The following is a 12,631-nucleotide window of genomic DNA, read 5'->3' on the forward strand; positions in this document are numbered from 1 at the left end:
ATTGTACCCAAACTTACGAATGTGGTCATATGAATTAATACGAATTAGCAAACTCATAAAATATGAAAGAATTCTCGTGAGATAGCGTTGGTTCTGCTGACAGACGCGGTGGCCGGGAACAGGAGGTGACACAGAAATTTCTTTGTAGGCTAGACCGTCTAATTTCAGTTCGCTTCATGGACTTTGGAGGCTGTGTCCTTCGAAGACCGAGTCCTTGCCTTCAAAGTCCACGTCGTTCGAAGGATCCAGCCTTTGAATTGGGATGCCCCCAGTATTGGTACCCAGTTTTCAGAAAGTGACTATATCTGTCAGAATAGGATTTTATCAACATTAAAGATGATATTTTGATAAATTATAGTACCCACTGACTCCCATAGCATTTGGTGCACTTGGTACACAGTGACACTTCTGTACATCTTTCGATGGCTTTCACTTGTCTGTTTGGACAACTTATTCAATCCTAAATATGCTTTCCCCTAGCCTGACTACGTCAGACTTCGTACTTCCGCTAAATTTCATTACGCTTCTGAAGCGAAGCAAAATAGCAGAGGATGGTATTACCAGGCTAGCTTTCCCCTATCAGTCCTATCAGAACAGGTCACCTCCACGTACTAATTGCGTGATGGGAAATTTATGTCGTGCACATAAATCGAGGCCACGTGTTTGTACATACTCAGCATTCTGCTTTTGAATGCCCAGGCATGGTGCATGTGACAGGACAGGAAGAAGTGTAGACGCCGCCTTGGGTCGATTAAAAAAAATGTATGTGCTTGGAGCCTGGGAGGCATTCAGTAATGAAATCAATAGCTGTGCTTGGCTCCTAGCATTAAGATCATTGGTCTGGCTGTTATTTAGTCATCGTTGTCCTACAACCTGGGCGCAAGTTGGCTACCAGTGAAAAATCAATAAAGTGACACCACAGTCGGCATCCCAATTACTGGTGAGACTGGTGAGAGATCAATTCATGTGTTGGCCATTAACGGGTCCTTTTGGGAAATCATACTGTATTATTTGGCTCGTACAAGCTCTTACTCTTCCTGTCTCTCCGAAACGGGGTGAATTATACAAATCAACGAGAGATTGTACAGCCGGAGACCTATAGTTACCTTGTTTTGCTTTGCCGCATGCGACACATACATCAATTGTCCTGCCATAACATCTATTACTGGGTTGTTAGCAATGTGTGCTGCACCTGATATGTGTATGTGAGGTTTTTGTTAAAGGAAAGAAAATGCTACGTGTAATAAAACTGATAGCTCTGGTGTGTCTACTTTTTTTTTTTTAAACGTAAACGTTTAGCATTCTTGTGTTCAAGTAAGATGCAAACCAAACACTAATGGTATGTGTCTTCCAACATTACTATTCTGATGGTGAGCGTGTTGACACCTGCCATAGACCAATCAGTTAAATATCTTACTGCGATGCGACGTCTTTAAATCCCCTGTCTCGCATTGACTGACATCTTTCATGTCTAGCTCTGGCGAAGTAGCACCGATTCACATTTCTCTCCGGAACGGTAAACACGAGGTTAGACGTGTTACTCAGAGAAGCCAGCAAACATCAGCATGTCAGTAGGAGAATATCTCATCAGTCCATGTTCTTTATCAACCGTTCTACGCGCGGCACTTTTTGTTGCAGCTCATGCATATGTAAAGACCTTAATATTTTTCGGCATAGATAAGAACGTCACGTTACTTGCGAAACGGCAGCACAATGGCGACATGACGTGGACCCATTTAGTGTGACAGTGGCATAATTGTATGATGCCAGATGTCGTCTTGGTATTCACTCAGCCTAACTTCTAGCTTTGAGATGACAGTCCCAAAGAAAAACTAGATAGTTATGTGACATGAAGCCTTTGATTCGCAGTTGATGGAATAAGGCCAAACAGAGCAGTTATGTTAAATGTGTCCAAGCTCCCAACAGATACAGCAAGTGCCAAAGCATCATGTGATGTTTAGCATTAACATAATGACAAAACCTGAGCCTGTGTCTGAAATCGCCTACTTTTATACTCTCTAAGAAATGCTGGGTTATTTTTAACCCAGTGTGGGGTCAAAAAGGGACGAGCCCAGCAGCTGGGTTAAAATTAACCCATAAATTCACCCAACATCGGGTTAAAACCCAGCATTTTGGGTTGAAACAACGCAGCATGGGTTAAATTACAGTGGGCTCATCACTTTTTGACCCAATGCTGGCTTGATTTACTCTTAAAAATGCTGGGTCGAAAATAACCCAGCATTGGGTCAAAAAGAGGTGAGCCCAACTCGTTAGGTTGTAATTTATATGCTTGGGTTGTTTCAACCCAAAATGCTGGGTTGTTTTAACCCGTTGTTGGGTCAAATGTAAACATTTTCTTGGATAATTTAACCCAGTGTCTGTCCCTTTTTGACCCAATGCTGGGTCGAAAATAACCCAGCATTGGGTCAAAAAGAGGTGAGCCCAACTCGTTGGGTTGTAATTTATATGTTTGGGTGGTTTCAACCCAAAATGATTGGTTGTTTTAACCCATTATTGGGTCGAAAATAGCCTAACATTTGGTCAAAAAGAGGTGAGCCCAACTCGTTAGCTTGTAATTTATATGGTTGGGTGTTTTCAACCCAAAATGCTGAGTCATTTTAACCACCCATTGTTGGGTCAAACGTAAACATTTTCTGTGTTAATTTAACCCAGTCTCTGTCCCTTTTTAACCCACTGCTGGGTCGAAAATAACCCAGCATTGGGTCAAAAAGAGGTGAGCCCAACTCGTTGGGTTGTAATTTATATAGTTGGGTGGTTTTAAGGCAAGGCAAGGCAAGGCAAGGCAAGGCAAGTTTATTTGTATAGCACATTTCATACACAGAGGTCATTCAAAGTGCTTTACATAGAAATGAGAAAACAATATATAAAAGAGAAAAAAGAAAATTTAAAAAATAAGAGATACACAATAAAATCACAATAAAAGCAAAGATACATGACAATTTAAAATAACAATTAAAGAAAATATATTTGATTTTAATAAAAACTGTTTAAAATTTTAAAAAGAATAAAACAAGAGTAAAAGTGACTTGAGTTAAAAGTGCAGTCAGTGTGAAGCAGCACAGTGCTCATTCAGTAAAATGTTTAACCCAAAATGCTAGGTTGTTTTAACCCATCTTTGGGTCAAATGTAAAAAATTTCTGGGTTAATTTAACCCAGTGTCTGTCCCTTTTTGACCCATTACTGGGTTGAAAGTAACCCAGCATTGGGTCAAAAAAGGTGAGCCCAGCTCGTTGGATTGCAATTTATATGGTTGGGCGGTTTCAACCCAAAATGCTGAGTTGTTTTAACCACCCATTGATGGGTCAAATGTAAACATTTTCTGTGTTAATCCCAATGCCTGTCCCTTTTTGACCCAATGCTGGGTGAAAAATAACCCAACATTGGGTCAAAAAGAGGTGAGCCCAACTCGTTAGCTTGTAATTTATATGCTTGGGTTGTTTTAACCCATTGTTGGGTCGAATGTAAACATTTTCTTGGATAATTTAACCCAGTGTCTGTCCCTTTTTGACCCAATGCTAAGTTGAAAATAACCCAGCATTGGGTCAAAAAGAGATGAGCCCAACTCGTTGGGTTGTAGTTTATATGGTTTGGTGGTTTCCAACCAAAATGCTGGGTGGTTTTAACCCGTTGTTGGGTCAAATGTAAACATTTTCTGTGTTAATTTAACCCAGTGTCTGTGCCTTTTTGACACAATGCTGGGTCGAAAATAACCCAGCATTGGGTCAAAAAGAGGTGATGCCAACTTGTTAGGTTGTAGTTTATATCCTTGAGTGGTTTCAACTTAAAATGCTAAGTTATTTTACAACCCAGCAGGCTGGGCTCGTCCCTTTTTGATCCAATGCTGGGTTGAAAATAACCCAGCATGTTTTAGTGTCTAGTAGCTTTGTAGTACACTACAGTACACTTTATTGGTATATTGTTATTGTAACTCAATTGGTAGAGCATTGCATTAGCAGCAACTTTTGGTTGGCCATTGGGCTGGTTTTGTTACGCAGACCTGGCCACCCTTTTTTAATGGTCATAATATACCTATTTAATTCAGTATACATTCACAGTGTGATGCATGGTGAAAAAAATGATATTTTTATAGATGCTGAGGAAACAGGTGTGGCAAAATTCCCCACAAACTTTGTCTAAGACTATAAGTCATTTGAACAATATTTCTGAACAAGAATGATATGGGAAAATAATAGCCGTCTGTGATTTTGAGATGAATTTGTATTTAGTTGCGAGTATGATTTACAAACAATCTGATATTGTCACAGTGAATCAGCACTTACAGAAACACTCTGTTACTGCCGGGGTAGAAGGCAGAGAAAGTGATTTTTCTAATAAAGCGTGGTTTGACTTTGAATTACACTGTAAATCCCCACTGCTGTGTTACATAACGTGACAAACAAAAGGTTTAAAAAGTAAGAGGTGCATGCCAGCAGTGTTATGCATTTGCAGAAGCTAATCATTTATTTTACTTGCTAAAGTAAAACAAATTATACACACACACAAAACAAAAATTATTTTAGCCCTCTTTCAGAAAAAAAATCACTGTCAAAACGTGTTGCAATGCACTGGCTTTGGTCCAAGTAGGCTGTCCTACACGCCATAGTTGTCTGGCTTTTCAAGTTCATTTCCTAATGCACGCGCACTTGTGATCGCACTTGTAAAGGCATCGTCGTCCAGGTAAGCATGTCGCAACTTTTATAAGTTGATCTGATAACCTTTTTTGATAAGCGACTACGCAACTTTTAGTTCAAACTATCTCGCGCAAACGAGGCAATTGTTTAATATAAACTCGCTTGCAGTTTAAACAACTCGTTCGTTTTTATCGCATGCGATCTTGTATGAATGTGATGGGAAGTAAAAAAACACATGCATTAGCGCAGACAGCTTAACTTATGATAGGTTTCTTGTTAAATGGCAGGAATAGGCTATAAGTAACGCAGTATAACAAACTACTGTAGATACAAATGCATGCGCTGTTGCATGCATTAATAAACTGTTTTTTTACGCGTTGTTTATTCGTTTAGGCTACAAGTTGTAAAAGTTCATGGGCAGGTTCAGTAATGTGGTATTTCCACTAACAGACGCCTGTTATCTCGAAACCACTGTGACATTTATCCTACAGCGTTTAAACGACGTTGTTGTTGTGAGGTATATGCAGTAATCTATGCCTTAACGTTTTGTGATATATATTTTTTGTCATTTTTAGATTTCTGCTGTGCTTGCATAATCTTGGCAGGATTTTAGGGAAAATGGCCCAACTGATAAACAGTGATGTGTTCCTGGCCTTCTCCACGTATGCCACCATCGTCGTCCTCAAAATGATGTTCATGTCCTTTCTGACTGCATACTACAGGTTCACAAGAAAGGTGCACTTGCTTTATGCTTAATTATATCTATGTTCAATGTAAATGAAAGTTATGAACCTGTTGCTTCTTTATATCCTGTTGATAATATCAGCAAACAAATCCAACTATATTTTAGTTACTTACAATGTTGTGTATGTTTTACTAGCAGATAATTCATTCTACACAGTCATAATTTAAAGGGGACATTTCACAAGACTTTTTTAAGATGTCAAATAAATCTTTGGTGTCCTCAGATTACATATGTGATTTAGCTCAGTATACCATATAGATAATTTATTATAACATGTTAAATTGCCACCAAATTTTATCATTTTAATGCAAATGAGCTGATCGCTGCACTAAATGGCATTGCCTTAGGCCCTGTTTACATTAGAGCATTTGTGTTTTAAAACGGCATTTTAAAATGAAAACGATCCTCGTTTATACTGGCATTTTAAAAAGAATCTTCATCCACACTATACACGACCATAAACACATGAAACATGACCAATAACGTAACTGGGCATGCGCATAAAAGTGTAAAATAACTTATTACTCTAATAATAGCTTACCCTCGGCATTTTTGCAGCCTAGGGGTGTGCGATATTATATATAAAGTATTAAAAATTAATATGACGTTAATTTTTAAAAGTGTGCGAGGTCCGTGCACGTCCTCCGCTAGCAACACAGAAATAGCAAAAAAGCACAATCGGCTTTGATTTTATTGTTTTCATTAATATTGATAATATTTACAAAACGTATTAACAAAACATCGATTAAAATTAAGAGACAAATTATATGAAACGAATTTTAAAGTAGCAAACAAAACTTAAATTAAACTCGAAAATTATGTCTGACCCATTACAATTCTCCTTTCATATTGGCCTTAACAACGCCCTATATGATGTTTAAAATTACAGTCTATCTTTCGTAATAAGTTAACTAAATTTAAACAAAACATAAACGCATTACAACAATATTCAAACCCAGCAATACTCAAACATAAATATAAAACATACATTATCTATAATGATACATGTTAAAACAATCTGATATAGCGTTTATAATAGCTGGTTGGTAGATGTTTACTATTTTTGGCAAAATCTCTGTTACAAACCTCCATTTACCTGAATAGAAAAATAATTTTTACTTTGAAAATGATGTGCTGTCACGTTAACATCCGCTGTTCGTTTTTGTCTACGTTCATTTACACTGCATACGTTCATTGACATCACAAGGGGAGCCAAATATTAATGACCTATTTTTTCACATGCTTCCAGAGAATGGTTTATCAAAACTAAGTTACTGGGTTGATCTTTTTCACTTTTTCTAGGTTGATAGAAGCACTGGGGACCCAATTATACTGTAGCACTTAAACATGGAAAAAGTCAAATCTTCATGATATGTCCCCTTTAAGAATTAAAGTTTTTTTTTAAAGCAAAGTTTTTTTTTTTTAGAAATAACACCCTGTTGATTTTACCTCTTGCATTTTCTATGCACCCCTTATATTGTTAAAATAATATTACAACCTTAACAAAACCAATCTTACATATACCAATCGCATACACTTGACTAATCCATAACAATCATTAACTTAACATTGCTTAACAATCTTAAACATTTGTAATAAACTCTTCTCCTTTAGCTTCAGGCCTAGTTGTAAACAATTGTACGTTTTAAAAAAATTTATAAATCCTTAAATAAAATACAAGTTGTTATTGCAAAAAAATGATATGGTGATTCCAGAAGTCAAATCTTTTTGTTGTTACACAGGCCTTTTCAAACTGGGAAGACACTAAATTTGGTAAAAACGCAGAAGAAAGAAAAAAGATGCTCCAGACCAATCCAGATGTAGAGCGTGTTCGAAGGTAACACCAAAGGACCGGTCTAACCTCATTTAACTTGTCAAGTCAGATTCTTTATGGCTATTTTTTTCTCTTTGACCGCAGGTGTCATCAGAATGACCTGGAGAACATCATTCCCTTTGTGTTAATCGGTCTTCTGTACGCTCTCACGGACCCGGATCTCTCCACGGCTCTGTTGCACTTCAGGGTGTTTGTGGGTTCACGGTTTATCCACACGGTGGCTTACGTAACGTCTATCCCCCAACCCAGTAGAGCTCTGACCTGGCTTGCGGGAATGTTGACAACCTTCTCGATGGCATACCGGGTCCTCACTACTGCACTTTTTCTGTAATTTCCACTGCAGGGGAGGGATTGCTTTAAATAAATGTTTTCTCAAATCAACTATAATTTTTAACTCTTTGCAATGTGTAATAAAATCAGTTTATCTGTATTATTGTTTTTATGATGTTCATTAGTTTCAATGCATGAGTCTTAATTTCAAATGCCATGAATTGTTTGTTTGCGGTTAACAAAGAGTCACAATGACTCTGCATTTAAAATGGGATTGTTTGCATTTATTGTTTGGACATCATTGCATTCCATGTGCTTAAACTACAATAAGGTTTCACGTTTCAGTGAGATTTTTTTCATATAGTCATTTCTTAAATTTTCTAACATGACTTGCAATTATTTACCCTTACGAAAATTGGTAAAAATGTAGTAACTATGTTTTTTTTGTGTATTGATTACTATAAGCAAAACCATGGTTTTACTACAGTTTACCTATGGTTATTATAAACTATGGCTTACAAAACCATGTTTATTTTGTGGTAACCATGGTTTTACTACAGTTTACCTATGGTTATTATAAACTATGGCTTACAAAACCATGTTTATTTTGTGGTAACCATGGTTTTACTACAGTACCCTGCTGAAAAATCCAGCTGGGACCAGCATGGGATGGTGAGCTGGTTTTGGCTGGTTTTAGCTGGTCTTCCAGCTTGGTTTTAGCTGGTATTGCTGGTGTAGCAAGCTGGTCTAGCTGTGTTTTGGTCACTTTTTAAGCTGGTCTAGCTGGACTTAGCTGGTCAGAGTGGAAGACCAGCTGCCCCACCAGCTTGACCAGCTTTGCCAGGCTGGTAGGACCAGCCTGGACCAGCTCCTGCCACCTTAAATCAGCTGGAGCCAGCTACCAGCTTTTGCTGGTCTTTGCTGGATTTTTCAGTAGGGTAGGCTAACCATGTTTAACTGTAGTAAAACCATGGTTAATTGTGGGTATGTATCAGGTTAAAAAATACATTAATGCAGGGCATTACAAAACATTTTTATTTCACATGCTCAACATAGCAGCATCTATTAGTCATTATGAAGGGAAAAGATGTTTCTGCTAAGCTACAGAGAAAAAAATATATATAATGACAAAATTAGACAAAAAATATTAATAAATAGTAATCAAAGAGACATTTTTGGTTCCCCATAGATTTTTTAAGTCAGTTTGTCACATCTTTTTTCATTTTAAATAAAAAACTTATATTAAAACGTATATTTTTAAGTGTAGTTTAAAATATAAGTTTATTTACAGGTATAAAATATAAAACAACAACACCAAAACGTCTTTACATACAAGTATAAAATGTAATCAATAAAACAAAACATAAATAGTGCAAAGCAGATGGAAATATGGGAAAGTTATAAAGCGTTTTTGTTTTTCTTATACGTTTTATAAATCGTTTTTTTTTCCTTATAAGTTATAAATCGTTTTTATTTTACTTATAAGTTTAATAAAAATGTATACGTTTTATAAATGTTTTTTTTTCCTTAAAGTTATAAATCAATGTGGTTATTTATCGTTACTTATTACGTAAGCAGAAAGTGACACGCCCACCACCTCACGTAAGTTCTGGAGTTGTCTGTTACTGAACTGGTCGCGTGGCTGCTGAAAGGTAAGCAAACGCATCCGGAAATATTTTCTGTTATATTTCACAAGTTCACTTATATTGTATTTGTGTTTTGTTTATGCGTATTCTTTTAAAACATGCAGGTTTCCGACATTTTTGGCATTCCACAAATACCGCTTGGGGCGTCATTTGCGTTAGCTCTTACGAAAACTAACCATACAGTAGCCATAGTTTCGGCTACCTATGATATTTGGAGAAATCCACACTTTTACTATAATAAAACCATGGTTTATTTTCATAGAGGGGATCACCAAGTCCATGTGTATATACAAATTATGTTTATAATGATGCATCTAAACATGAAATCGTTTCAGTTGTGATCAAACCAAATACATATTGTTCTCCTTTACAAATAATACAAAGAGCTTGTAGAGTTAAAACAAATTTCATTTTGTTTTATTAACCCTGCTCACCGTTTACCTTGTTGATCATTTGTTCTCATTGCAGTTTAAATAAAGATGGCAGATGTCGTTCACATGATTGACACCGAGGTCTTCCTGGCCTTCTCTACTTATGCAACCATAGTCATCCTCAAAATGATGCTGATGAGCCCCATAACTTCTTACTTTCGCTTAACAAAAAAGGTATTGTAAAAAATAAGATTGAATATTTTTCAAATCCCAAATGAATGAATAGGTTTAATGAATCTACTTCTTTTCTGTAAAGGTCTTTGCAAACTTGGAGGACACCGGCTTGGTCAAAATCACAGAAGACAGGAAGAAGTTTGTCAGGGTGGATCCAGATGTCGAACGAGTGCGAAGGTACTGTAAGCATATAAACTGTTAACTGGACTACCGATTCAGGCACTGATGCTCTGCCTGTGCTTTTTAATAACAGATGTCATCAGAACGACCTGGAGAACATCGTTCCCTTCGTGGTAATCGGTCTTCTGTACGCTCTCACGGGTCCGGATCTCTCCTCGGCTCTGTTGCACTTTAGGGTGTTTGTGGGTTCACGGTTCATCCACACGGTGGCTTACCTGATGTCTCTTCCCCAGCCCAGTAGAGCTCTGGCGTGGATTGTGGGATTGTTCACAACCTTCTCCATGGCCCACAGGGTCCTCACTACTGCACTTTTCCTTTGATAGCTAGCACTTGGAAACTTTTAGGGCAGTCTCACGCTGAAACATGACTTGAATGGCTTGAAATGCTGCATGCGTGTCATTTATTAAGTTTTTTTAAGCCTTTAGGTGTATATCAAAAGTGAAATACAGTTTTCACTGCTAAATAATTGAAACTTTTTCCATGCACATCAAGACAATTTGGGTTTCTGTTACTTATTTAACATTATTGGGCAGTTTCCTGGACAGGGCTTATTCTAGTCCCAGACTAAAATGCATGTTTGTTCTGCCTTAATTTATAAACACCTTGTACTGACGTATCTTAACGTATATCAGTGCCATTGTTTTGTCTCAAGATGCTTATTTTTTGTAAGGTTTGTTTGTAAAAACTACTTAAATGTCCTAATATAACTAAGGCCTGGATTAATCTAAACCCTGTCTGGGAAACTGCCCTATAAGACACTAAACAACAGTGTTTGGTTGTCTTTTAAGTTTGGCCCCCATAACTAACTAAAAATTACAACATTTGAAGTGGTTTCCTAAAAGTTGTCTTAAAATGATGAACAATAACCATTCTTGTGACTTTTTTGATCCACTTCAAATGTCGACTAGTGTAGTTACTTGTATGTAAAGGTACTACATGTGTTTAGATGACGGACAGATGAAAATATACTGAGGTGATTGCAAATTGACATAAAATCTTGTGAAAGAGGTTTAAGGATTAAATAAAGTTTAAACATTTCTGACAGCTGATTGCAAAGATTTTATATTCAAATGTGCATAACAGTTCATGCTTTACCCACTAGAGGGCGCTAACTGAAAGCTGTAATGTACTGATGTAATGTTCATGTTTGTCTAGTAGTACACCCAAGCTCATTGGTGTCCCTGATACAGCTTTGGTAAGTATTCACAAAACAATCTGACTTTATTCATGAGTCAACACAACACACACATACAGATATTTAACGAAATCTTTAAAACATAATCACTGACCCTATGCAACTTCAGTCTTTCAAAGACTGAAAATAAGTTTATTTTTTATATAGGGGTTGGATTGTTTGACATGAAAATGTGCATTGCATGCTCAAAGTAGCAAAAAAATCCTGAGAACTCAAAACCTGACATTATGGCCTAAAGTAAAACTAAGGTATGTGGAAAATGCATCAAATACAGCCACAGAAAAAATAGACCATTTCTCAAAAAAGACCAAAGGGTCACCCCCCTTTTTAAGTTTGTGTGTGTGTGTGTGTGTGTGTGTGAGAGAGAGAGAAAGAAAGAGAGAGAGAGAGAGAGATGTGCATCTTCAAATAAATATAACTATAAATGGTCTACAAGCCTAATCTTGGTCTTGTTTTAAAAAGACAATTAAAATAATTTTATTGGAGTTGAAAATTATGAATAAAAAAATTGTTATAGCAGTTTACATTTATTGTAATAAATAAATATAATTCAATATAGTATACATAAAATTATAAAAATATTTTTTTTATCCCAGAAATGCTACAAAATTTAAGTTTTAAGTAGTTGTGATACAAATTTCAAGTTAAAATCACAAAAAATGAAGTTTATGTCACACTTTTGTGGTTTTACCAACAACAGCCACTAGGTGTCAACGGTTTGCTGCATGCTCTTGTCACAAATTAATAAATTACTGTCACTGCATTATTATAACAGCTAAAACGTTTTTAAATATAAAAACTACATTCTAAGGGGTTGTGCACACCAAAGCTTTTAAACACGGCTGAAAAGCCAGGTGACTGCCAGCTTTTTTCAGCTAATGGCTTTAGTGTTATCATACTTCTGCTTTGTTTATCAGTCGTTGAACGATGCGCCGTTGGTTGTTGTTATTTTTTTCTGCCCCTCCTCCACTGTGATTGGATGGCCGAGTGAGAACTGACATTGACGAGCTGAGCTTTTCACTTAAATATATTGAATATATTTCAACTCTTGGCGCACAGCATGGAAAAAACGCAGGTGCTCAGCGTGAAAAGAAAACGGCGCGCTTCCAATGGAAATAATTAATAACATACACCAGTCGCTGGCGTAAATGCTTCGGTGTGCACATCCCTTTAGAGCTTTCCAATGATATAGACGCTGCGTCCAAAACCACCTATTCAATTCAATTTTATTTATATAGCGCTTTTTACAATTGGTAATTGTTTCAAAGCAGCTTTACATTAATTGTAGCAAGGAAAAACACAGAAAAATCGACAGATAGCACAACATAATACAGATAGCATAAACAGCAGAATTTGCTGCGGTTACGAATCAACATTATAAGTGAGCATATTACTAATGTAACGTATAGAAGAGGGTGCTAAGTTAAGCTAATGAAGGCTGACTCTATGGGTTGGAAAACCCCCTAGGAGAAAAAAACCTGTACTTTTTTTAGCCGGGAGAAAA

The 12,631-nt window shown here is 36.8% G+C and overlaps 2 protein-coding genes across 2 annotated transcripts; both read left to right on the forward strand.

Moving 5' to 3' along the window:
* Positions 1–4,541: 4,541 nt before the first annotated feature.
* On the forward strand, positions 4,542–7,661 carry mgst1.2 (microsomal glutathione S-transferase 1.2). Its single transcript, XM_055191147.2, has 4 exons — positions 4,542–4,698; positions 5,228–5,387; positions 7,140–7,234; positions 7,316–7,661. Exons 2-4 carry the CDS (start codon positions 5,271–5,273, stop codon positions 7,560–7,562), a joined length of 459 nt encoding a protein of 152 aa, XP_055047122.1. The 5' UTR covers positions 4,542–4,698; positions 5,228–5,270; the 3' UTR covers positions 7,563–7,661.
* A 1,375-nt stretch (positions 7,662–9,036) lies between these two features.
* On the forward strand, positions 9,037–10,976 carry mgst1.1 (microsomal glutathione S-transferase 1.1). Its single transcript, XM_055191146.2, has 4 exons — positions 9,037–9,153; positions 9,616–9,752; positions 9,835–9,929; positions 10,006–10,976. Exons 2-4 carry the CDS (start codon positions 9,627–9,629, stop codon positions 10,250–10,252), a joined length of 468 nt encoding a protein of 155 aa, XP_055047121.2. The 5' UTR covers positions 9,037–9,153; positions 9,616–9,626; the 3' UTR covers positions 10,253–10,976.
* The last annotated feature ends 1,655 nt before the right edge of the window (positions 10,977–12,631 follow it).

This window comes from Misgurnus anguillicaudatus, chromosome 1 (assembly GCF_027580225.2).
Source record: "Misgurnus anguillicaudatus chromosome 1, ASM2758022v2, whole genome shotgun sequence".
Taxonomy (NCBI): Eukaryota; Metazoa; Chordata; class Actinopteri; order Cypriniformes; family Cobitidae; genus Misgurnus; species Misgurnus anguillicaudatus.